The sequence below is a fragment of the Marmota flaviventris genome, chromosome 3 (assembly GCF_047511675.1).
Source record: "Marmota flaviventris isolate mMarFla1 chromosome 3, mMarFla1.hap1, whole genome shotgun sequence".
In the NCBI taxonomy this organism is placed as follows: domain Eukaryota; kingdom Metazoa; phylum Chordata; class Mammalia; order Rodentia; family Sciuridae; genus Marmota; species Marmota flaviventris.
The window spans coordinates 111,363,426-111,387,363 of NC_092500.1; the positions used below are offsets into that span (position 1 = coordinate 111,363,426).

Here is a 23,938-nt window from a genome sequence, read left to right on the forward strand (position 1 = left end):
TGGCCTATAGGACAATATGGCCCACAGCCTGGTTTTGCCCATAGTGAAGAATATACTGTAGTTCTACATTTTTAAAAGGGTATTTAAAACAAGAGAGAAAGAGAGCAACATGTGACACATACATACTACTCCTATTATCTGCAGTGTGGCTGTCTGTGGTTTCAGTTATCCATGGCCCAAAAATATTAAATGGAAAATTCCAGAATTAAATAATTTGTAAGTTTTAAATTATATGCCATTCTGAGCAATGTGATAAAATCATTCTAATCAGCTCCATTTTCCCTAGGAAGTGAATTGTCCAGTACATCGATACTGTATATGCTATTGCTGGTTTGTCATTTAGTAGCTATCTTGGTTATGAGACTAATAGTCAAGATATGGCAATACTTGCAATGGAGTTTTACTCAGCCATAAAGAGGAATGAAATAATGGCATTTGCCAGTAAACAGATGGAAAGGAGAAAAAAATCATGCTAATTGAAATAAGCCAGACTCAGAATATCAAAGGTCAAATGTTTTCTCATATGCAAAAACTAAAACAAAATAAGGGAAAGAAGGCAGTCGGGGAGGGGATCAGATATCACAAAGACCTAGGGAATAGCAATGGAGTTAAAAGAATAAGATGGAGGGAGAAAGGGAAAGAAGAAGATAAATGGGATGAATCTAACAAAATCATGTTATATTCATATATCAATATACCAAAGAGAATTTCACATTTATGTATATATAGAAGAAAGGAAATTTAATAGAGTAGAGGAGAGAAAATCAGGGAAGGAGGAGGATTGGAAAAGAAGGGGATGAAGCTTGAAATCGAATTCCTTGCATGTATGATTTTGTCAAAATGAACGTAATTACTATGTATTATTATGATGGTTTAATAAAAAATTAAAAATAAAAATTATATGGCAGTGCTTATATTCAAATACCACTTATATTACTTAGTTACTGCTCCAGAAAGCGAGAGTACTAGTACTGGCAATTTTATTACAGAATACTGTTATAATTATTCTCTTTTACTATTAGTTATGTTTGTTAATCTCCTACTGTGCCTAATTTATAAATACATAGAGTTTAGTACTATATGCTGCTTCGGGTATTATATCACTGGGGCTCTTGGAACATATACCCTATCAATAAGGGGGGACTACTGTAACTATTATCTGATTCTTTCAAGAAAAGGTTTGCCAAGCCTTATTCTATGGTATTTCTCCATATATTATAGACCAACCTTATAAAGAAGCCAAAGTTAGAATTTTTTAAAATCTTTCCCCTGATTACATCATCCGTTTGCCCTTTGATAAAGAAGTCTGCAGCTTTTTGGCCATTCCCCAGATCTGAATGCTCCACTTGGTGAAAATGTCATTAAAAAACATTAGAGTTGGCAAAGCTTACCATTGGGAGTGTTGCCTTTAGAGAGCTCAACATCCTGAATGAACTTCTAAAATCATGCCCCCACTCAGAAATACAATGAGCCTCATCCACAGCAATAAGTGTGATACCTACAAAACAAAAATGAGAAAAATAAAAGTTCAAAAAGAAAAAAAATTCATCTAAATCAACATCATTTTTTTCACTTAAGACTATATAAATATTACCCCAAAAAACCCAAAATAACCCAAATCAAAATATTTGTTTCATACGAAAACATAAGTATAAATAGTACCAGATAACATTTAAAAAAAAAACACTATTAGAAAAAGGAGAAGGAAAGAAATATGGATAAAAGGCATTAGGATAGGGCTGGGGCAGTAGCTCAGCGGCAGAGTGCTTGCCTAGCACGCGTAAGGCACTAGGTTCGATCCTTAGCACCATATAAAAGTAAACAAATAAAATAAAGGTATTGTCCATTTACAACTAAAAAAAAAAAATTTTAAAGGCATTAGGATAAAAAAAAGAAAGAAAAAGTATGCATTAATTCAAATAACATATTTATTAAATTTCAGCTTTTATTGTTATTCCTTGGGAAAATGAATGACTTATTTTTTTATCCAAAAACTATCACTTATGAACCATCTCTCAACAATGTTTTTTAAAAGTGGCCTGTTCTATTTTTCTGTGGCAACACCTTAAATCTTATCTCATGGATTAGCTTTCAAAAGAAACAGAAAGAGTATATTTCCACTGAGATTAAGTGCATCAGTATCCAAAATTGATCACATATCATATTGCAGAAAGTTCCTCTAATACGTCATAGAAAACAAGATGAAATCCACATTGTCTAATGTAAAAGGGTATGGGAAGACTAAATCTCATTACATACAAAGCAGGTAAGAAGAAATATAATTTGGTACCCACCCTGCCTCCCAGCATTCTCTCTACTCTTCCCACACTATAGACATACACTAAAACAGAGTTGATAGTGTGTAGTATTACATGTCACTGCAAAACCACCCAATAAGACATTTCAAAGTAATGACTAATATTGGTTTTGCCCTCAATTTTCAAGTTAAAGACAAATTTAACTTCCCTTTATGGGAATACTAATAATGTTCTGCCAGGGTGGTGATTAAAAATATGTGCTCTGGAATCAGACTGCATAGATGTAAAATGTGGATCCACCACTTACCATGTGTATTTCCTTGAACAAGTTACTCAAGCTTTTCAAGTCTTGGTTTCCTTACGAGTAAACTGTGGATAGTAATAGTACCTAACATTTCTTATAACTCTAAAGATTAAATAAAATCATTAACATAAGAGGCTAAAATAGGGCCTGATGCAAGAAAAAAAGAGTTTAATTAAAAAAAAAAACTGTTGTTATTTTAGTTATTATATGGTCATTTTAATCTAAATCCTTTTCTAGGAATAAAAAAGTGAAATATTAACAAGAAACACTGATCTCAAAGAGTTCACAATTCTAAAAAAGGAAATGGACATAAAAATAAACAATGGCAATTCGTTGAGATTGTACTAGCTATGATAATCCAAACAGAGCATGAAGGAAAAAGAAAGCAAATAAGCAAAGTAGGTTGATTAGCAAATTCTTTGGTTACTAATTGAACATAACTTGCCTATATTCATATATAAATACACCACCCGTGAAACTCAACATCATCTACAACCACAAGAATGGGATCCTAATTAGAATAAGTTATACTCCATGTATGCATAATGTCAAAATATACCGTCATGCATATCTAAAAATAATAAATAATTTAAAAAAATTAAAAAGAGTGGGGATGGTGGCTCACACCTGTAATCCCAGCAGCTCCAGAGGCTGAGGCAGGAGGATCGCGAGTTCAAAGACAGCCTCAGCAATGGCATGGTGCTAAGCAACTCAGTGAGACTCTGTCTCTAAATAAAATACAAAATAGGGCTGGGGATATGGCTCAGTGGTTGAGTGCCCCTAAGTTCAATCCCTGGTGCCAAAAAAAAAAAAAAAAAATGCAAAAAAATTCTCTGGTTACTAACTGGGAAATTTTCAGTGTTACCACTATACTTATTTTGGCTTTAGAAACTAAATCAACCAGACTTTAAATAGCTTAAAACAAAGACGATGTCCTCCTGTATTTTAAAAGTTTTAGTTGCAGTATTGATAAAGTAGCTTATAGTGAAGTTGAACCTTGTACATTACAATCAGTTTAGGCAAACTTTATCAACATACACTTTATTTTATTTTTGATGTTTTTGGTGCCAGGGATTGAACCCAGGGATGCTTAACTACATCCCCAACTGTTTTATATTTTACTTAGAGACAGGGTCTCACTAAGTTGCTATGGCTAGCTTTGAACTCACAATCCTTCTGCCTTGGCCTCCTGAGTCACTGGGACTACAGGCATGAACCACCACACGCAGCTAAAATACACTTTAAATGTACAAGTTCAAGTGTCTTGCCAGGTCCTAGACATATTTCATTTTGGCATACTGGCCTTTTAAGCCTTATTTCCAAAGTTAAAAAACAATTTACAAGTATGGTTGGTAAGGATTCTCCACACACAAGCATACTTGCTATTTCTGTTATAAATTTAGACTACTTACATAATTTAACATTTACCTAAAACTGATAAATCTGATTAGCTAAATGTCAGATTACTGTATATATAACACACTGAGTATGTTCTTTTTTGCAAGCATTTCACAATTTCCTACAAACAAAAGCCAAAGGAAAATATTTCAAAAAAAAAAACTCATTTAATATGTCCCTTTTAATTCAACACTGAGTCACTCAAAAAAACCATTTTCATCCTTCATAAGCAAAATGTTCTATGCTCTACTCTAATGAATGAGGGTTCATAAGTTATACATTACAAAAACTAGGAATTTACAACTCTTAATTAAATAAATATTTACTTAAATAATTAAACTATTAATTCATTGTAACAGTATCACAGAAATAAAACAAATATTAAAGTGGAACAAAAATATTCAGACCACTATGGACACAGATACTAACTTCTGCAATAAAACCAAGAAACATATGAAGTAGCTAAGTTTAACCCAAAGTGAAATATTAACAAGAAATTTCATACAACCTAAAAGGAGACATTTCAAACTCACATTAAAGGCAAAAATAGAATATACCAATAAGGGAGCTTAACAGATGATGGGTATACTCTTTGGTAATATATTTAACTCAAATATTAATATCTACTCTCATTCTTGGTTTTATCACATACAACTTTGTTTTCATTATATTGCTAGAAAACTGTTACTTTCCCTATATGTGATATTAACTGACAGTTGTGATATTATAAACCTAACCTATTTGGAATTATTTCAATAAATAATTATTCAAATAGATCATACAATCTGGGAAAACTTTAGTTCAATTGAAAATTTGAAATATAATCATTTGCAATAGAAGCCATGACACAACTCACAGGTGGCTCAGCCTCATCATCAAAAAAACAACAAATAAAAATTTTATTTATTTTTATTTTATTTATGTTTGTTTATTTGTTTTGGTACTGTGGCTTTAACTCGGGAGCTCTTTACTACTAAGCTATATTCACAGACTTTGTTATTTTTTTTTTTTATTTTGAGACAAGGCTTCTCTAAGTTGCTTAGGGCCTCGATAAGTTGTTGAGGTTGGCCTTGAACTTGCTTGCAATCCTTCTGCTTCAGCCTCCTGAGCCCCTGGGATTACAGGCATGCATCACTGCACCCAGGCAAAAACAATTTTTTAAAATATTTTTTAATCTGTAGATGGACATAATTCCTTTATTCTATTTATTTATTTTTATGTGGTGCTAAAGATTGAAACCCAGTGCCTCACACTTGCTAAGCAAGCACTCTACCACTAAGCTACAACCGCAGCCTCCAAAAGTTTTAAGTATAAAACAAAAAATGGCATCAGATTTTGATTAATTCTATATTTACATTTCCTAGTAAATGAGCTCTGACTTAGAATATCAAGGTTTTAGGTTTAGTTGTTCTGTAATCAGTCATACTCATTTATAATTAAAGGTGGTTTCCAACTTTGGCTACTCATAAAAATCACCTATGAACAGCTAGAGGTGCCAGGCCCCATCCTAGGCCTGTTAGATCAGAATGTGAAAAAAGGTAAATCATAATTTCATAGAATCTAGTATTCAACATTCATTCAATGGTACATTTCAGTAACATTTCAAGCAACACACTCAGGGAATATAAACAAACAAGAATGGTATTTTTCACTCAAAAAGTTTGTAGTCTCTTGGAAAAGCAAAACAGATACATTAAATAGAAAGTTATAAAACAGGGACCCAATTTCTATGGCAAAAAGAATTACAATGTTCTAAGAGATAAGACAAGAAAAACACCAAGTTAGAGAATCAGAGATTCCTTGGAGGAAATATTTGAAATCCAGTACCCACAGGTTTAACTTCAATGGGTAACAATTCAGGAAGTATTTACAAAGATCTATTTGTCACTTACCAATATTTGCCTCAAGTTGCCGGAGTAGGTCCAAATTACCTAAACAGAATTCTGGAGTCATGTATACAATCTGATATTTGCCTCTATAAACAAACAAACAAACAAATAAATAAAAACCAGAAAAGGAAACATACAATAAAGAAACTAACCACCTCAATAAGTTATACTTGAAATCAAAATACCTAATAGATTTTTAACACTATATTATGCCACTTATGAAAAACTACATGAATGCTATTCATGTGGGGATATATGATATACATTAATTCTTTTATTTCTATTCAACATATCAAAATAAAATGTGTCAAAACTCTTATCACAGACTATTTAGCACTAAGATGACATTAAAAGCCAGATCCTGATTTCCAGCATTCGAGTCCCAAAATTAAAGTGTTTCAATTAAATGATCAAGCCTTAATAAACTTTTCACAATGTAATCCCAGCCACATACCACCCCCTTCTCTCATGTTTACTCTATGTATTATGCTTTCTTGTCTAAACCTTATTGGGCATTGGAAAGACACTGTATCAAAGCCAAGCCAAAAGGTTTCTATCTTGGAATCTGGAGTTCTGATCAAGAAACAACCAGCCAAGTGAGGTAGCACACACCAGTACGTAATACCAGCGGCTCAGGAGGCCGAGGCAGGAGGATTGCAAATTCAAAGTTAGCCTCAGCAAAATCGAGGCACTAAGCAATTCAGTGAAACCCTGTCTCTAAATAAAATATAAATAGGGCTGGGGATGTGGCTCAGTGGCCAAGTGCCCTTGAGTTCAATCCCTAGTACCCTCTCCCACCCAAAAAGGAAAGAAATAACTAGTCACTGCAATTGTAAAAAGAAGAGAGTTGCAGAGCAGCCATTTTCTATTTTGTAACAAGACAAGTTGAGAATACTTAAGCTCTTCAGAAAGAAAAATGATGAGGACACATATGCAAATAAAAAGAAAGCCCTTCTGTATTTTCCATACCAAATTATAGTCGTCCTAAGTGGGGCTGGCTAATTTCTTTTTAGATGGATCCATATGAGACATTATCCCTAATATAAAACTCAATATTTGCTTACACTCGTTGCAGTTAATTTCTTTTTCTAGGCAGAAAGAATCATAATAAGACTATGTTTGTAATGAAGGCTAGGTCTTAAGCAAAACATTTCTAGAATGTTTTCCCCATTCTAGCAAATGAAGCCAGAGATAGACTTAAATAAAATAAAACTTATTCTACATAAAAATAACTTTACAATATTTAATTCATTCATCCAACAAGTATTTGAGTGTCTATTCCAGGCTAGGCATTGCACTTTCATTAGGAACACAACAAATGTCTTTACTTTCATGAAATTAATATAGTATTCTAATTAGCATAAGACACAATAGAAATAACAAGCTCTAATATCATACTGCCCAGGTTTGAATTGTAGTTCTATTTCTTTTTTTTTTTAATTTTTTATTTTTTAGTTGTAGGTAGACACAATATCTTTATTTTATTTATTTATTTATTTATTTTTAGGTGGTACTGAGGATCAAACCCAGTGTCTCACACATGCATGGCAGGTGCTCTACCACTGAGCCACAATCTCTGCCCCTGCAGTTCTATTTCTTACAAACTGAGTGATCTTTAGCAGGTTAGCTTTAGTTTGCCCCAGTTTTTTCAGTATACAACAGTAAAAATAATTATCAAGATAGCTAATTCTTTAGATCCCTAGATTCAAGGTAAAATAAAACACAAAAATCCCAGCAGGTATTTTGGTTGAAAAGGTGATGTTGAAATACTTAGGGACGGCGTGTCTCTGATTTGATATCAAGCTCCTTGATCCATTTTGAATTAACTTTTGTGCATGGCGAGAGAAAGGGATTCAGTTTCATTTTGTTGCATATAGATTTCCAGTTTTCCCAGCACCATTTGTTGAAGATGCTATCCTTCCTCCATTGCATGCTTTTAGCCCCTTTATCAAATATAAGATAGTTGTAGTTTTGTGGATTGGTTTCTGTGTCCTCTATTCTGTACCATTGGTCCACCCGCCTGTTTTGGTACCGGTACCATGCTGTTTTTGTTACTATTGCTCTGTAGTATAGTTTGAAGTCTGGTATTGCTATACCGCCTGATTCACACTTCCTGCTTAGCATTGTTTTTGCTATTCTGGGTCGTTTATTTTTCCATATGAATTTCATGACTGCTTTCTCTATTTCTACAAGAAATGCCGTTGGGATTTTGATTGGCATTGCATTAAACCTATAGAGAACTATTGGTAATATCGCCATTTTGATGATGTTAGTTCTGCCTATCCATGAACAGGGTATATTTTTCCATCTTCTAAGATCTTCTTCTATTTCTCTCTTTAGGGTTCTGTAGTTTTCATTGTATAAGTCTTTCACCTCTTTTGTTAGGTTGATTCCCAAGTATTTTATTTTTTTTTGAAGATATTGAAAAAGTTGGCTACGATCTACATACTGTGGGGTCGGGCTCCAAATTCCTCAATAGGACACCCATAGCACAAAAGTTAATAACTAGAATCAACAAATGGGACTTACTCAAACTAAAAAGTTTTTTCTCAGCAAAAGAAACAATAAGAGAGGTAAATAGAGAGCCTACATCCTGGGAACAAATCTTTACTCCTCACACTTCAGATAGAGCCCTAATATCCAGAGTATACAAAGAACTCAAAAAATTAGACAATAAGAGAACAAACAACCCAATCAACAAATGGGCCAAGGACCTGAACAGACACTTCTCAGAGGAGGACATACAATCAATCAACAAGTACATGAAAAAATGCTCAACATCTCTAGCAGTCAGAGAAATGCAAATCAAAACCACCCTAAGATACCATCTCACTCCAGTCAGATTGGCAGCCATTATGAAGTCAAACAACAACAAGTGCTGGCGAGGATGTGGGGAAAAGGGTTCACTTGTACATTGCTGGTGGGAAAGCAGTATGGAGATTTCTTGGAAAGCTGGGAATGGAGCCACCATTTGACCCAGCTATTCCCCTTCTCGGTCTATTCCCTAAAGACCTAAAAAGAGCATGCTACAGGGACACTGCTACATCGATGTTCATAGCAGCACAATTCACAATACCAAGACTGTGGAACCAACCTAGATGCCCTTCAATAGATGAATGGATAAAAAAAATGTGGCATTTATACACAATGGAGTATTACTCTGCATTAAAAATGACAAAATCATGGAATTTACAGGGAAATGGATGGCATTAGAGCAGATTATGCTAAGTGAAGCTAGCCAATCCCTAAAAAACCAATGCCAAATGTCTTCTTTGATATAAGGAGAGTAACTAAGAACAGAGTAGGGTCGAAGAGCATGAGAAGAAGATTAACATTAAACAGGGATGAGAGGTGGGAGAGAGAAGGGAAATTGCATGGAAATGGAAGGAGACCCTCAGAGTTATACAAAAGTACATACAAGAGGAAGTGAGGGGAAAGGGAAAAATAATACAAGGGGGACAAATGAATGTCAGTAGAGGGGGCAGAGAGAGAAGAGGGGAGGGGAGGGGAGGGGAGGGGAGGGGGGATAGTAGAGGATAGGAAAGGCAGCAGAACACAACAGACACTAGTATGGCAATATGTAAATCAATGGATGTGTAACTGATGTGATTCTGCAATCTGTATATGGGGTAAAAATGGGAGCTCATAACCCACTTGAATCAAAGTGTGAAATATGATATATCAAGAACTATGTAATGTTTTGAACAGCCAACAATAAAAAATTTAAAAAAAAAAAAAGAAATACTTAGGGAAATATAAAGAACCCAGAATACCCAAAAAAAACTTTGAAAGAAAAGAACAAAACTGGAGGGACTGGGGCTGGGGTTGTGGCTCAAGCGGTAGCGCACTCGCCTGGCATGCATTAGGCCTGGGTTTGATCCTCAGCACCACATACAAAGATGTTGTGTCCGCCGAAAACTAAAAAATAAATATTAAAATTCTCTCTCCCTCCCTCTCTCTCTTCTCTCTCTCTCTCTCTCTTTAAAAAAAAACTGGAGGGACTTGCACAACCTGATTTCAATGTAATGAAGTAATCTAAACACTCATCAAGACAAAATAGATTTACAAAACAAAGACTAGAGCAGCAACAGACCCACATGTATGTACTCAACCTATTTTTGACGCAGATGCAAAGTCAATTAGTAAAGAAAGGATAGTCTTTTCAAGAAGTAGACTAGAACAATTGGATATACTTGTGTGAAAAATAAACTGCAATCAATACTTCATACAATATTCAAAAATTACTAAAATATAGATCACACATCTATATGTGAAATTTAAAACTATAAAACTTTTAGGAGAAACATAAAATCTTTGTGACCTAGACTAAGCAAAGATTTCTTGGATGAAACACTAAAAGTAAATTCCATAAAAAGACTAAATTGACAAACTGGACTTCATCAAAATGTAAAATTGCAGCTATTCAAAAGAACTGTGAAGACAATGAAGAAAAGTCATAAACTAGGGGTATATGTGTGCAAAATATAAACAAAATAAAGGATAATAAAGGATCTGAATACAGAATATATAAGTGATTATCAAAACTCAATAAGAAAAGCAGAATGAAAAAATAAAATTGACTAAATTATGTTGTGTAAATGAATATATAACAATGGATTCCTCCAATATGTATAATTATAATGCACCAATAAAATAAGAAAAAAATAAGAATGGGCAAAAAGAATGATTAGATGTTTTCCCTAAGAAGACATACAGGTAGATATGAAAGAATGCATAATTAGTCATTAGGGAAAATCAAATTGAAAACACAATGAGATCCAATTAAAATAGCTAAAATTAAAGACTGTAACATCAAGAAATAGTAAGGATAGGAGGCTGGACCTCTCAAACTGCTGGTGGGAATATAAAATGGTATACCAATCTCAAAAAGGTTGACAGTTTCTTAAAAAGTTAAACATAGATTTACCATATATTCCAGATCCACTCCTAAGCATATACACGAAATACTTAAAAACACACTTTCATACAAAAATTTGCAAATGGGCTGGGGATGTGGCTCAAGCAGTATCGCGCTCGCCATGTGCGTGGCACTGGGTTTGATCCTCAGCACCACATACAAATAAAATAAAGATGTTGTGTCCGCTGAAAACTAAAAAATAAATATTAAAAAAATTCTCTCTCTCTCTCTCTCTCTCTCTCTCTAAAAAAAAAATTGTAAATAAATGTTCATAGCACCATTATTAGTTACAGCCAAAAAGCAGAAACAACCCAATGGCCATCAGTGATGAATGGATAAACAAAATGTGGAACGCGTATACAATAGAATATTATTTAGACATAAAAAGAAATGAAGTACTGAAAATATTAAACTAAATAAAAAAAGCCAGGTACAAAAGACCACAAAACTCTATGAGTTCACTATACAAAATGTCCAGAACAGGCAAATTAAATAGAGACACAAAGTAGATTAGTAATTGGAATGAAGTAGAAAAGGAGACAATTGGAAGAGACTACATAATCAGTGTGTCAGTACCATTGGGGGTGCTAAAATGTTCTGGAAAGAGATATTAACACTAAAAGCTACCAGACTTTAACAATGGTTAAAATGGCTAAATTTTATGTTATATGAACTTAATCTCAATTAGAAAAAAGAAAGTTTAAATATATATCTACCCCTTCATCCCATCAGTTCATTCCTTGGTATATACCAATAAAATGAAAACATTTTATGTTCAAACAAAGACTGATGTACAAAAGTTCATAAGCTTTATTTGTAATAGCTCAAAAATGGAAACAATACAAATATCTATCAACAGGTGACTGGACAAACTACAATATATCCATATAATGTAATCTACTTGATTGTAATTAGCTATTAATAAGTGTTAATGCATAAACAAATCTCAAAACAAATATGCTCTATTATTTAAACCAGACAAAAAAGAGCATATAATACCTGGATGATTCTGTTTAAATACAATTTTAGAAAACGCAAATTAGTTAATAGTGACAGTAGATCAACAGTTACTTGATGACTAGGGTGGGAAAGGCAGAGACAGGAAGAAAGGTACGGTACGAGTAAACTTTGCATGTAATGGATATGTTCATTATATGGACTATGATGATGATTTTTCTAGGTATATGTATACATCAAAACTTATTTAGTTATATATTTTTCAATAGGTAAAAATTATTATATATAAATTATATCTCAATAAAAGGAATAAAAATGTTTTTAAAAACAAAACAGATGCTCACAAATGACTATTATAATAATGTTTTAATTAGCTTTATTATTCATAGCCCAAAACCAGAAATAGCTTAGATATCCATCAATGAAGAAATGTAAAAACAAACTTTTTTATATAATGAAATATAACTCAGAAATTTTAAACAAACACTATTTCCACATGCAACAACATAAAGGAAATCACAAGAAGATTATGCTGAATGAAAAAAAATCTTACACAAAAGAGTTCATATTGTCTGATTCCAATTACATGAAACTCAAAGAAGACAAATTTAAACTGTGGTAGGGAAAATTAGAACAGTGCTTTGCCTCAGGATATAAGATTGGAAGGACAGACTAGGAAGGGACATGAAGAAATCTTCCGAAATAACAGTAATATTCAATTATCTTGATGGGGTTTGGGTTACTCACTAAATATACATATGTAAATTCATATATACCTATATTAAAAATACATGCACGTTTTTGTGCATATCTGAAATGATATTCTTCTTAGAAATGAATCATGATAGAAATGGTGGGACAAGAGACCCAGAATACAGTCCCTTCTCAGCCACAAATTCATTGAGTGGTTTTTGGGAAATGATTTACCTCTGGGCCTCAATTTTCTCATCTATAAAATGAAACAAATCTAGATATTCTCCGAATTCTCTTTCAAAATCAAAATTTTATAATTCAATGCTAATCTAAGAACTAAAAATAATAGATATCTTAAGTTCTGAAGATTTTAAAATTAATAATTCTCAAATAAACTATAAAAAGAAAGCATGTTTAAAATCATGGCCATTTTATTCATGGATTCAGTAAATTTTTTGTGTGTACAAAATTCTCCCACATAGACAACTGACCACATGATCAGAAATCATATAAATTACTCACAATTTAATATCTTCGAGAACATTTTTTGATTGTGCTGATCCAAGAAAACAGGTTGGAACTTTGGACATTCTATGAGAAGAAAGAGCAATATTCTAGAGCAATGTCTATAGTACAAATATTTACATCATTCTTAATTGAGAAGGAATAAAAAAACATGATAATGTGTTACTCCTTGTCTTTGAAATCTCACTTTTTGTGGTGAACTAAATTAATACAAACACTATGGAAATCAGAATGGAGGCTCCTCAAAAGACTAGGCATGGAATCACCATATGACCCAGCTATACTACTCCTCAGCATTTAATTCTTTAGGAATTAAAGTCATCATACTACAGTGATATAAACATACCTGTGTTTATAGCAGGCAATTCACAGTAGCCAAATTGTGGAACCAGCCTAGGTGCCCATCAATAGATGAATAGATAAAGAAAATGTGTCATACATACAAATGGAGTTTCATTAAACCATAAAGAAAAATGAACTTATGTCATTTGCAGGAAAATGAATAGAACTAAAGACCATTACGTCAAGGGTCTTATGTTTTCTTTCAAATGTAGAAACTACAGAAGAAAAAGGAAAAGAAAGGTGGGGGCAGATCTCATGAAATCAGAATAAAGATCAGTAGGGGAAAAGGACGGGGTTGGGAGGAGAAGAGTGAGGGGAGAAGTGCTACGGAGTGATATTGGGCAAATCATATTGTTATTTTGTGTGCGTGTACAAATATGTAACAAATCTCATCATTATGACAACTATAATGCATCAATAAAAATGTGGAAAAAGAGACATATTGAGCTTTTTAAAACTTAAAAACCAAAAAGAAATTCTCATTTTATATCTCACTAACTTGATAAATTTTTTCAAGGGCTATATCAGAAAGTAGTTGTTAAAGAGAATCTTTAAAAAAAGATTGAAAGCTCAGGTTGAAGAAGTTGGAAAGGTTTTCACAGATTAAAAAACACACTTTTACATATATACTTCATACCAAGCTAAAGAATATGAGTAACAGAGCTGGGGTTGTGACTCAGAGGTAGAACGCTCGCCTAGCGGGTGCAAGTCCCTGGGTTCAATCCTCAGCACCACATAAAAATAAATAAAAACAAAGGTATTGTATACAACTAAAAGAAATAAATATTTTTTAAAACAAGAATATGGAGGGGCCAGGGGATTAGCAAGGATGGTGGAATGTGATAGACATCATTATCCAAAATACATATATGAAGACACGAATTAGGTGTCAACATATCTTATATACAGAGATATGAAAAATTGTGATATATATGTGTAATAAGAATTGTAATGCATTCCACTGTCATTTTTTAAATCAATAAAAAAGAAAAAATAAAATAAAATAAATAAATAAATAAAAATAGGTGGTGTTCCAAATGGATAAGTGCCCACATCAGTAATCTTCCAGAATTAGCTTATCCATCCTGGATTTTATTTTCTGAATAGAATCCAAATATCAATAGCATCAACAAGCAGATTTGAAAATTCAATAAAAACATACTATTATTTTAAAAAAAAGAATATGGGTAACAGAACTAGAAGAGAATTTTGAAACAGTCAATATAAACTGGTATAATATAATAATGCTTTTTCAGAAAATTTTCGCAAGGCCACCTGATAGCCTTGAATTACAGAGAACTCAATACAGAAAATCAAGGTTGGACATATAGCACAGTGGTGGTGGAGCCTTAAAAAAAAAGATAAGCCCTTCCTCCAAAGTGTCATTTACTTTTAGAAAAGCATTAGTGTGAACTAAATTTTAACATACATGATACATCAGATGTTTCACTCATAGAATAAAAGAAGAGGGAAAGATGTGGCAATGCAAACATTACTTACTCCAGCTGGAGCACTTGGTCTTCCATCAAAGAAATAAGAGGTGAAATGACAATGCCAATCTTGCCTATATAAACAGGTGGGTACTGGAAACACAAACTTTTTCCATATCCTTGAAATTAAAAAAAATATACTCATAGAAAAAAAATTAATCCTTGATATTTTAATCTTCTTCTTAAAAGGCACTTGCATAGCTGAATGATCATATTAACATTTCATCTTCCTCAAAGATAATTCATGCATAAATTTGTGCATTCATCCCCTATATCAAGTCTTACATATTTTATATCAATTCTACTTGTATTTTGAGAATTTAATGAGAAATTAAACATTTTTAAATCTTCAAGTTTTATTTTTCAAAAGACAGGTTACTTGCTTAGTATAACTTACCAGTTGCCATGACAACAACATTATCTCTTCTTTCTTCCAATACAGAATGAATAACTTTCCACTGAACCCTTGAAGGTAAAAAGCATAAAGCTATTTTATTAATAAGATGACACTAAATGGATAAAGTTAAAACCTATTTAATCTTTTTACTTCTGTTAAAAAAATTTCTTTTATACTTTTGAGCTTCATGTACAAATATGTTCATAACCTAGAACTTTAAAACAAAGAACTTCATTTGATCAACTTCCCATTCAGGTTGACTGAAAAACTAGGAGTTTCCATTTGGTATATGTATTAAATGTTGTTACATATATACAAAACATAAAATGAATTTCAAGCTTTATACTAGATATTCAAAAGAACAATGCTTTAAACAAAAGAAATGTTTAGGTTTAAAATGAAAGAACTTTAAGACCATATATTATGCCACAAAGGAACTCTTAGCAAATATAAAAAAAAAAGTCAAGATACTACCCTGCATTCTATCAGATCATAATGTAATGAAATTAAAATTAATGATAAATTAAAAAATAAAAGCTATTCCAACACCTGGAGATTAAATAATATGCTACTGAATGAATAATGGGTTGCAAAAGACATCAAGGAGGAGATTAAAAAATTCTTAGAGGTGAATGAGAACACAGATACAACATCAAAATCTCTGGGACACTACAAAGGCAGTTCTAAGAGGAAACCTCACTGCCTGGAGTTCATTCCTTAAACAAAGAAAAAGTCAACAAATAAATGACTTAACATTACATCTCAAAGCCCTAGAAAAAGAAGAACAAATAAACATTAAAAGCAGTAGAAGACAGGAAATAATTAAAATTAGAGCCTTGAATTACAAGCTACAGAGAAAAAATAAATAAAATTAGAGCAGAAATCAATGAAATTGAAAGTGAAAAAATTAACAAAATAAAAAGTTGGTTCTTTGAAAAAATAAATAAAACTGACAAACCCTTAGCCATGCTAACGAGGAGAAGGAGAGAGAAAACTCAAATCACTAACATACGTGATGAAAAAGGAAATATCACAACAGACACTACAAAAATACAAAAGATAATTAGAGATTATTTTTGAAAACTTGTACTCCAATAAAATACACAATATTGAAGGCATCGACAAATTTCTAGTCATATGATTTGCCCAAATTAAATCAGGATGATATACACAATTTAAACAGATCAATTTCAAGCAATGAAATACAAGACACCATCAGAAGCCTACCAACCAAAAGCCCAAGACCAGATGGATACACAGCCAAGTTCCTCAAGACCTTTAAAGTAGAACTAATACCAATACTCCTCAATTTATTTCAGAAAATAGAAAAAGAGGGAGCACTTCCAAAATCATTCTATGAAGCCAATATCACCCTGATTCCAAAATCAGACAAAAACACATAAAAAAAAAACTTCAGACCAATCTCTAATAAACATAAATGCAAAAATTCTCAATAAAATTCTGACAAATCAAATACAAAAACATATCAAAAAGATAGTACACCACAATCAAGTGGGGTTCATCCCAGGGATGCAAGTTTGGTTCAACATGTGCAAATCAATAAACGTAATTCATCACATCAATAAACTTAAAAGATAAGAATCATATGATCATCTCAATAGATGCAGAAAAAGCATTCAACAAATTACAGCACCCCTTCATGTTCAAAACACTAGAAAAACTAAGGATAACAGGAACATATCTCAACATCATAAAAGCTATCTACACTAAGCCCCAGGCCAACATCATTCTAAATGGAGAAAAATTGAAAGCATTCCCTCTAAAAACTGGAACAAGACAGGGATGCCCTCTTTCACCACTTCTATTTAACATAGTTCTTGAAACTCTAACCAGAGCAATCAGAAAGAAAAAAGAAATTAAAGAGATACGGACAGATATAAAAGAACTCAACTTAGCACTATCTGCCAACAATATGACTCTATACATAGAAGACCCAAAAAATTTCACCAGAAAACTTCTAGAACTAATAAATGACTTCAGCAAAGTAACAGGATACAAAATCAATACCCATAAATCAAAGGAATTTCTGTATGTTAGTGACAAATCCTCTGAAAGGAAAACTACCCATTTACAACAGCCAAAATAAAATAAAATACTTGGGAATCAACTTAATGAAAGAGGTGAAAGATGCCTACAATGATAACTACAGAATGCTAAAGAAAGAAATTTTAAAAGACCTTAGAAGATGAAAAGATCTACCTTGTTCTTGGATAGGCAGACTTAATATTGTCAAAATGACCACACTACCAAAAGCATTATACAGATTTAATACAATTCCAATCAAAATCCCATTGACATTCCTCATAGATAGAAAAACCAGTTATAAAATTCATCTGGAAAAACCAGAATAGCTAAAGCATCCTTAGCAAGAAGAATGAAGCAAGTAGCATCACTATGCCAGACATTAAACTATACTACTATATACAGAGAAATAGTAACAAAAACAACATGGTATTGGCACCAAAACAGACTTGTAGACCAATGGTACAGAATAGAGGACACAGAGACTAACCCACATAATTACAATTATCGTATATTAGGCAAAAGCACCAAAAATGTACATTGGAGAAAAGATAATCTCTTCAACAAATGGTGCTGGGAAAACTGGAAATCCATAGGCAACAAAATGAAATTATCTCTCTCTCACCATGCACAAAATTAGCCCTATCTCTCACATGCACAAAATTCAACTCAAAGTTTAATTCCCAGAGACCTAGGAATTAAACTAAAGATACTGCATCTATTAGAAAAAGTAGACCCAAATCTCCATCATGTTGGATTAGGCCCCAACCTCCTTACTAAGAATCCTATATCAAGAATCAATAAATGGGATGAATTCAAACTAAAAAGCTTCTTCTCTGCAAAAGAAACAGTGAGGTGAATAGAGAGCTTAAAAAATAGGAGTTATTTTTTACCCCTCACACAGCAGATGGAGCTCTAATCTCTAGGATATATAAAGAACTCAAAAATCAACTCAAAAAAACAAATAACCCAAACAATAAATGGGCCAAGGAACTGAACAGACACCTCTCAGAAGAAGACATACAATCAGTCAACAAATATATGAAAAAGTGTTCAACATCCATAGGAAATAGAGAAATGCAAATCAAAACTACTCTAAGATTTCATCTCAGTTAGAATGGCAACTATTAAGAATACAAATAAGTGTTGGCGAGGATGTGGGGGGGAAAGGCACACTCATACATTGCTGGTGGGACTGCAAATTGGTGCAGCCAATATGGAAAGCAGTATGGAGAATCCTTGGAAAACATGAAATGGAACCACCATTTGACCCAGCTATCCTTCTCCTCAGTAAATACCCAAAGGACTTAAAAACAGCATACTACAGGGACATAGCCAACATCGATGTTTATAGCAGCACAATTCACAATAGCTAACCTGTGAAACCAACCTAGATGCCCTTCAGTAGATGAATGGATAAAGAAAATGTGATACATGTACACAATGGAATATTATTCAGCAATAAAAGAGAATAAAATCATGGCATTTGCAGGTAAATGGATGGAGATGGAGAATACAATGCTAAGTAAAGTTAGCTAATCCCAAAAAGCAATGCCAAATGTTTTCTCTGATTTAAGGCTGCTGATTCATAATGGTGATGGGGGGCACGGCATGGGAGGATTAGATGATAAGACACAGGGGAAAGGGGGAGGGAGGTGAAGAGAGGGGAAATGGCAATAGTGGAATGAGATGGACATCATTACCCTAAGTACATGTATGAAGACACGAATGGTTTGACTGTACTTTGTGTACAATCAGAGATATGAAAAATTGTGCTCTATATGTGTAATAGAAATTGTAATGCATTCTGGAGTTATATATAACAAATTAAAATTTTTAAAAATGAAAAAAAAAATAACAGAACTTTGTGGTGATAATGTTCTATATCTTGATGAAGACTTAGGTTATATAGATGTGTGTGTGTACACTTGAGATTTGCAAACATACATTTAAGGTTTGTACTCTTCCTAATATGCAAATTTTATCCAAAAACTGTAGTAATGGATGGATAGAGATATGTATAAATGGATGTGATAAAACAAGTAAAATAAAGTGTTAATAATAGAATGTAGGTGGTGAATAAGCCCAAGTCCACAGCAGTAGTAGTAGTAGTAATCCTTTCAATTTATTGTATCTTAGAAATTTTTCTTAATAAAATGTCAAGGTAAAATCAATTGGAAAGGTGATCTTCTGCTATGCTGATAATGACCTATTCTTATCTAAGTGCTGGTTACACAGAGTGCTCAGTTCATCAAAATTCATTGATCTGTATCATATGTATATTTTTCTGTATGTAGGATATATTTAAATAAAAATATCTTAAAACAGAAAAAATGCTTCAATATATTCTTCTGCAAGTTCGCAAAGCTGGAAAACAGTCTACATTCTTAACAGTTTTATTCAAATTTACTTCTTGTTCTTCTCATTTTTATTCATCCTTTTTATGTATATATGTGCCTGTTAAATGTGAATACATTTGAGTATATTAAAACAGATAAAATTACCACTATTCTTTCAACTATTGCCTTATGAACTTCTTAGCATACTATGGAAAATATGATGCACAAAAAAAGCACATAGATACTTAATGGAAAAAAAATCAGCATTAAATAAAAATTCATTTTTTAATATTTCTAAACAGAAGCATTCAATTAAAATGAAAATCATTTTTCCTTACTGATAAAAAAAATTTTCAGAAATAATTTTATAGTCACACATAAGAAATACAGTGTGGCATGCATGATTACAAAGAAGTTGTATGCTACTGTTAAAAAATGGGTTATTTACCTTTTTGTTCTTTGTGAAGAAAACACTAAGTATTTTATTTAATTAACTGAAATTATACTCACGGTTTAAAATTGTTATGGCCAAAGTAGGTCTTGAGGCAAACAATATGCTTTTCATTGGGTTCTGGCAATAAAAGATCTTAAAATAAAACAAAATAGGCATTTCTGTTCAAATAGAAATACACTAAATAAGAGGAGGAAGGAGTTTATTTCATTGGCTTTTTTTAAAGAATAAATATAGTGGTAGGTTTCAGAGGTTACTGTTTTAATTCCAACTTAATTTTGTTCTCAGAGTATAAGTAATGACTTCAGGTAAATACCTTGATTTTACTAAAGTATTAAAATTTTGTTGTGGTTCAGACTTTACCAGCACTGCAAAAAACTAATGTTTTGGAAATCAGCTAAGTTTTTAAGATCTAACATCTAGAATCCACCATAATAAGCAATATAACAATCCATAATTTATAATATAACTAACTAATTAATGGTAATCAGAAATTATACCAGTGTCATAAGTGAAGTCTACAGATAAAATAAAATCTTAATTTTAAAACTCAATCTATTACCTAAATTTAGTTACCTACATCTAATTTAGTTATCTAAAACCGATTTTTAGGTAAATTTATCTATCTATCTGATTAAAATTCTAACTGCACAGTACAATGAAGTTATGTTAGTTCTACCCAAGTGATTTCCACTGTTTATTATTTGGCTTAAAGGTTCATGTGAGACCAAGAAAGGTCAAAACAAAAAAATCAAGATAATTTTTTACTAAACAAATTAATTATTTTACTTCTCAACTTTAACAACTGTAGAGAGAAAACCAAACATATTTGGACAAATTATAAGAAAACAAAGAGGAAAACATCTGTCAACATATTCATATATACTTTCCACCTATAAAATGGCTTTAAAATTTTCATTTGTCAATGATGAAGTCTGAGTTTAGTAAGAGTGCTACTTTATGAGAATAACCCAAACTTTCCATAATATGCTTATTTGCACTTACACAGAAAGTTCATTTAATAAATTCTTTGTTAACATACTGTCTAAAAATAAGTCCATTTTGTTCCTTTTTATTGTCCTACTTATTTAAATAATAAGATCCTGAAGAATAATGCTACATATCCATACATGTCACTAACAATGATCTTTAATATAAGTAATTGGCAAATGATTTTGACCATCATTAAGATCCAGATAAAATATAATTCAGTATGAAAAAAGTGAATATATAATTCACCACATCCACTGAATGACACAACACTTCTATTACACATTTTTATAAATAGTAAGACTCCGCTTTATGGAGACAAGAGCACTAAGGAATTTCATAGCAAGTTTAAAGGAACTAATAATTATATGTCACAAAGTCCCTGACCTCCAGAACACATGTACTCTAAATTAAAGACAGTGGTGCGGATCAAGAGAGTTAAATAAAACACACTTCAGTGCTTACCCTCATCTTCTTCTTCCTCTTCAATAGCTTCATTTTTATCATCATCATCTTCTTCAGTAGAAAGTCTCAGATTTCTTTCCATTTCTAAGCATTTAGAATGAATTGGTTCTACCATGCCACTATTTAGATTTTCTAAAGACTGAAAGTTTAAAAGAAAATTTAAAAGCAAAACCACTGACAGTATCAAATCTTTTTCATCAAGCACAAAGAAGTATTATTAACAGAGCCTACGATTTTGTTCAAAGCTGGCAGATGTGCAAGCAATACCACAAAAGAACATGTGTGCTTCTCTATAAATATGTGCTTAAGAATGGTTTCCAAGGCACAAGGCCAAAGATGGAATACATCCAGCATAAACAAGGTTCATTAATAGCATAGAATAAACTGCCCCTGGAGAAATCTATCATAAATTTTGAATCTGGATAATTTTAAACATTTTTTTCTTTCTTGTATTTAAATGTTTGCAATTCCAAATTGATAAATATAGATTCCAATGCTATTTTTGTAATAAGTTTCTCTATATCATATGTCAGTCATTCTTACTGAATAAGGATAAGATTTAAACCATAAGCAAACAATGAAAATGTTTTTGCAATTATTGAAACAAAAAACAAGATGGAAATAATTTTAGGAAAGAATATTATGTATGTGAAAAAAATTATTTGGCTTTTTTCTGGTTCCACAATATTAGGATTATCTATTTCAAAATTATTTCATCTATGAAACTTTTTACAAAGAAGTGATATGGAAGATTTCATGAAACCATTAAAACTTACATTTATTATTATTTTTTATAATTTTAACTAAAGGACTTTATTTATAGACCATATAAACATACACAGAAGTATGAATTGAAAAACACTAAATCTGTTCTTGGCTTGTATAGTTTTTGAGTCCTGTGAAGAGTTTCTTGTACTTAGAATGTTACATAATTGGTAGCAACTTCATTACTGTGGAAACTGGTTTAGAATCAGGTAATAGTTTACTTAATTAAGTGTCCTTTGGAAAGAATAGGTAACTTTTCCAAAATTTTAAACATACCTTAAGCATCTCCATTTCTAAATCTTCATCACTTTCAATTAAGTAAGATGAATCTTTTTCATTATCATTGGGAGACAAATGCTTTAAAAGAAAGTATTTCAAACATTAATTTCCAGTATAATCGATTCTATATCCTCTTTCCTACAAAATAAAGTTTCCATATGCTAGATAACTGTAGATATCTTCCTCTTCTCTATTCAACAAATGTATTAAAAAGGGGAGAAGGTGGGCTGGGGTTGTGACTCAGTGGTAGAACACTTGCCTAGCACGTGCAAGGCCTTGCCTTGGGTTCGAATCTCAGCACCACATAAAAAAGTGTAAACAAAATACAGGTATTGTATCCAACTACAACTAAAAAAATAAATATCTAAAATAAAGGGAGAGGAAGAAGGATAAATAAATAAAAGGAAAAAAAGAAATACAGCAAGATAGACAAGTTAGATAAACATACATAAAATTCCTGCTCTAAATAAGAGTACAAAGTTCAACTGTGGTTAAACAACATCAAACTGTGTTTCCCAAACATTTTAAGTACAAGAAACTCTTCACAGGGCTAAAAAACCATATAAGCCAAGAACAGTAATTATTCTTTTATTAAATCTACTGATGTTTTTAAAAAGATACAAAATCTGGGGCTGGGGTTGTGGCTCAGCGGTAGAGCGCTCACCTAGCACGTGCGAGACCCTGGGTTGGATCCTCTGCACCACATAAAAATAAATAAAATAAAGGTATTGTGTCCAACTACAACTAAAAAGTAAAATATTAAAAAAAAAAGGATATGAAAGCTAATACACTATGACTGTGGTATCTCTAAATAAATCAGTAATTTTCCAAGAAAATCTATATATGTTTGAAAAGGTGTCCTGTTATTTACTTGGTCTGCTGCTGAAGTTTGGATATGAGGAATCTTTATAATAATTTGGCAATCCCAGTACATCAAGTGATCAAAAACTCACAAAAGAAATTTTAAAAAGCCTGGTGCACTTGTGCACACCTGTAATCCCAGCAGCTCAGGAGGCTGCTGCAGCAGGAGGATTGTGATTTCAAAGCCAGCCTCAGCAAAAACAAGGCATTAAGCAACTCCTTGAGAACTTGTCTGTAAATAAAATACATAATAGGGCTGGAGATGTGGCTCAGTGCTTGAGTGGCCCTGAGTTCAATCCAAAGAAAGAAAGAGAGAGAGAGAGAGAGAGAGAGAGAGAGAGAGGGAGAGGGGGAGGGAGGGAGGGAGGGAAGGAAAGAAGGAAGGAAGGAAGGAAAGAAAGGAAAGAATGAAAAGAAAGAAAGAAAAGAATAAAAAGAAAGAAAGAGGGAGGGAGGGAGGAAGTGAGGAAGGAAGACAGAGAATCTGCCTCCAAAATGCATATTTAAGCTAGAAGTGGGATAAGTATAGCCTTAATTGACCTGCCAGTTTTAAGCTTTAAAAAAAAAAAAGGTC

At 32.4% G+C, this 23,938-nt stretch overlaps 1 protein-coding gene across 15 annotated transcripts in view; it reads right to left on the reverse strand.

The window, feature by feature from the left end:
- Wrn (WRN RecQ like helicase) overlaps positions 1-23,938 on the reverse strand; it is a 155,033-nt gene that overhangs the window by 86,865 nt on the left and 44,230 nt on the right. For 14 of the 15 annotated variants that reach the window (XM_071610233.1, XM_071610231.1, XM_071610232.1 and 11 more), the window contains 8 exons: positions 22,501-22,581; positions 21,460-21,598; positions 20,064-20,139; positions 15,172-15,239; positions 14,785-14,893; positions 12,940-13,008; positions 5,853-5,935; positions 1,392-1,498 (listed from right to left, as the gene is read on the reverse strand). In XM_071610233.1, the coding sequence (XP_071466334.1) occupies positions 1,392-1,498; positions 5,853-5,935; positions 12,940-13,008; positions 14,785-14,893; positions 15,172-15,239; positions 20,064-20,139; positions 21,460-21,598; positions 22,501-22,581 (732 nt within the window). The remainder of the gene's footprint in view (positions 1-1,391; positions 1,499-5,852; positions 5,936-12,939; positions 13,009-14,784; positions 14,894-15,171; positions 15,240-20,063; positions 20,140-21,459; positions 21,599-22,500; positions 22,582-23,938) is intronic. The other variant, XM_071610229.1, reaches the window with a different exon arrangement.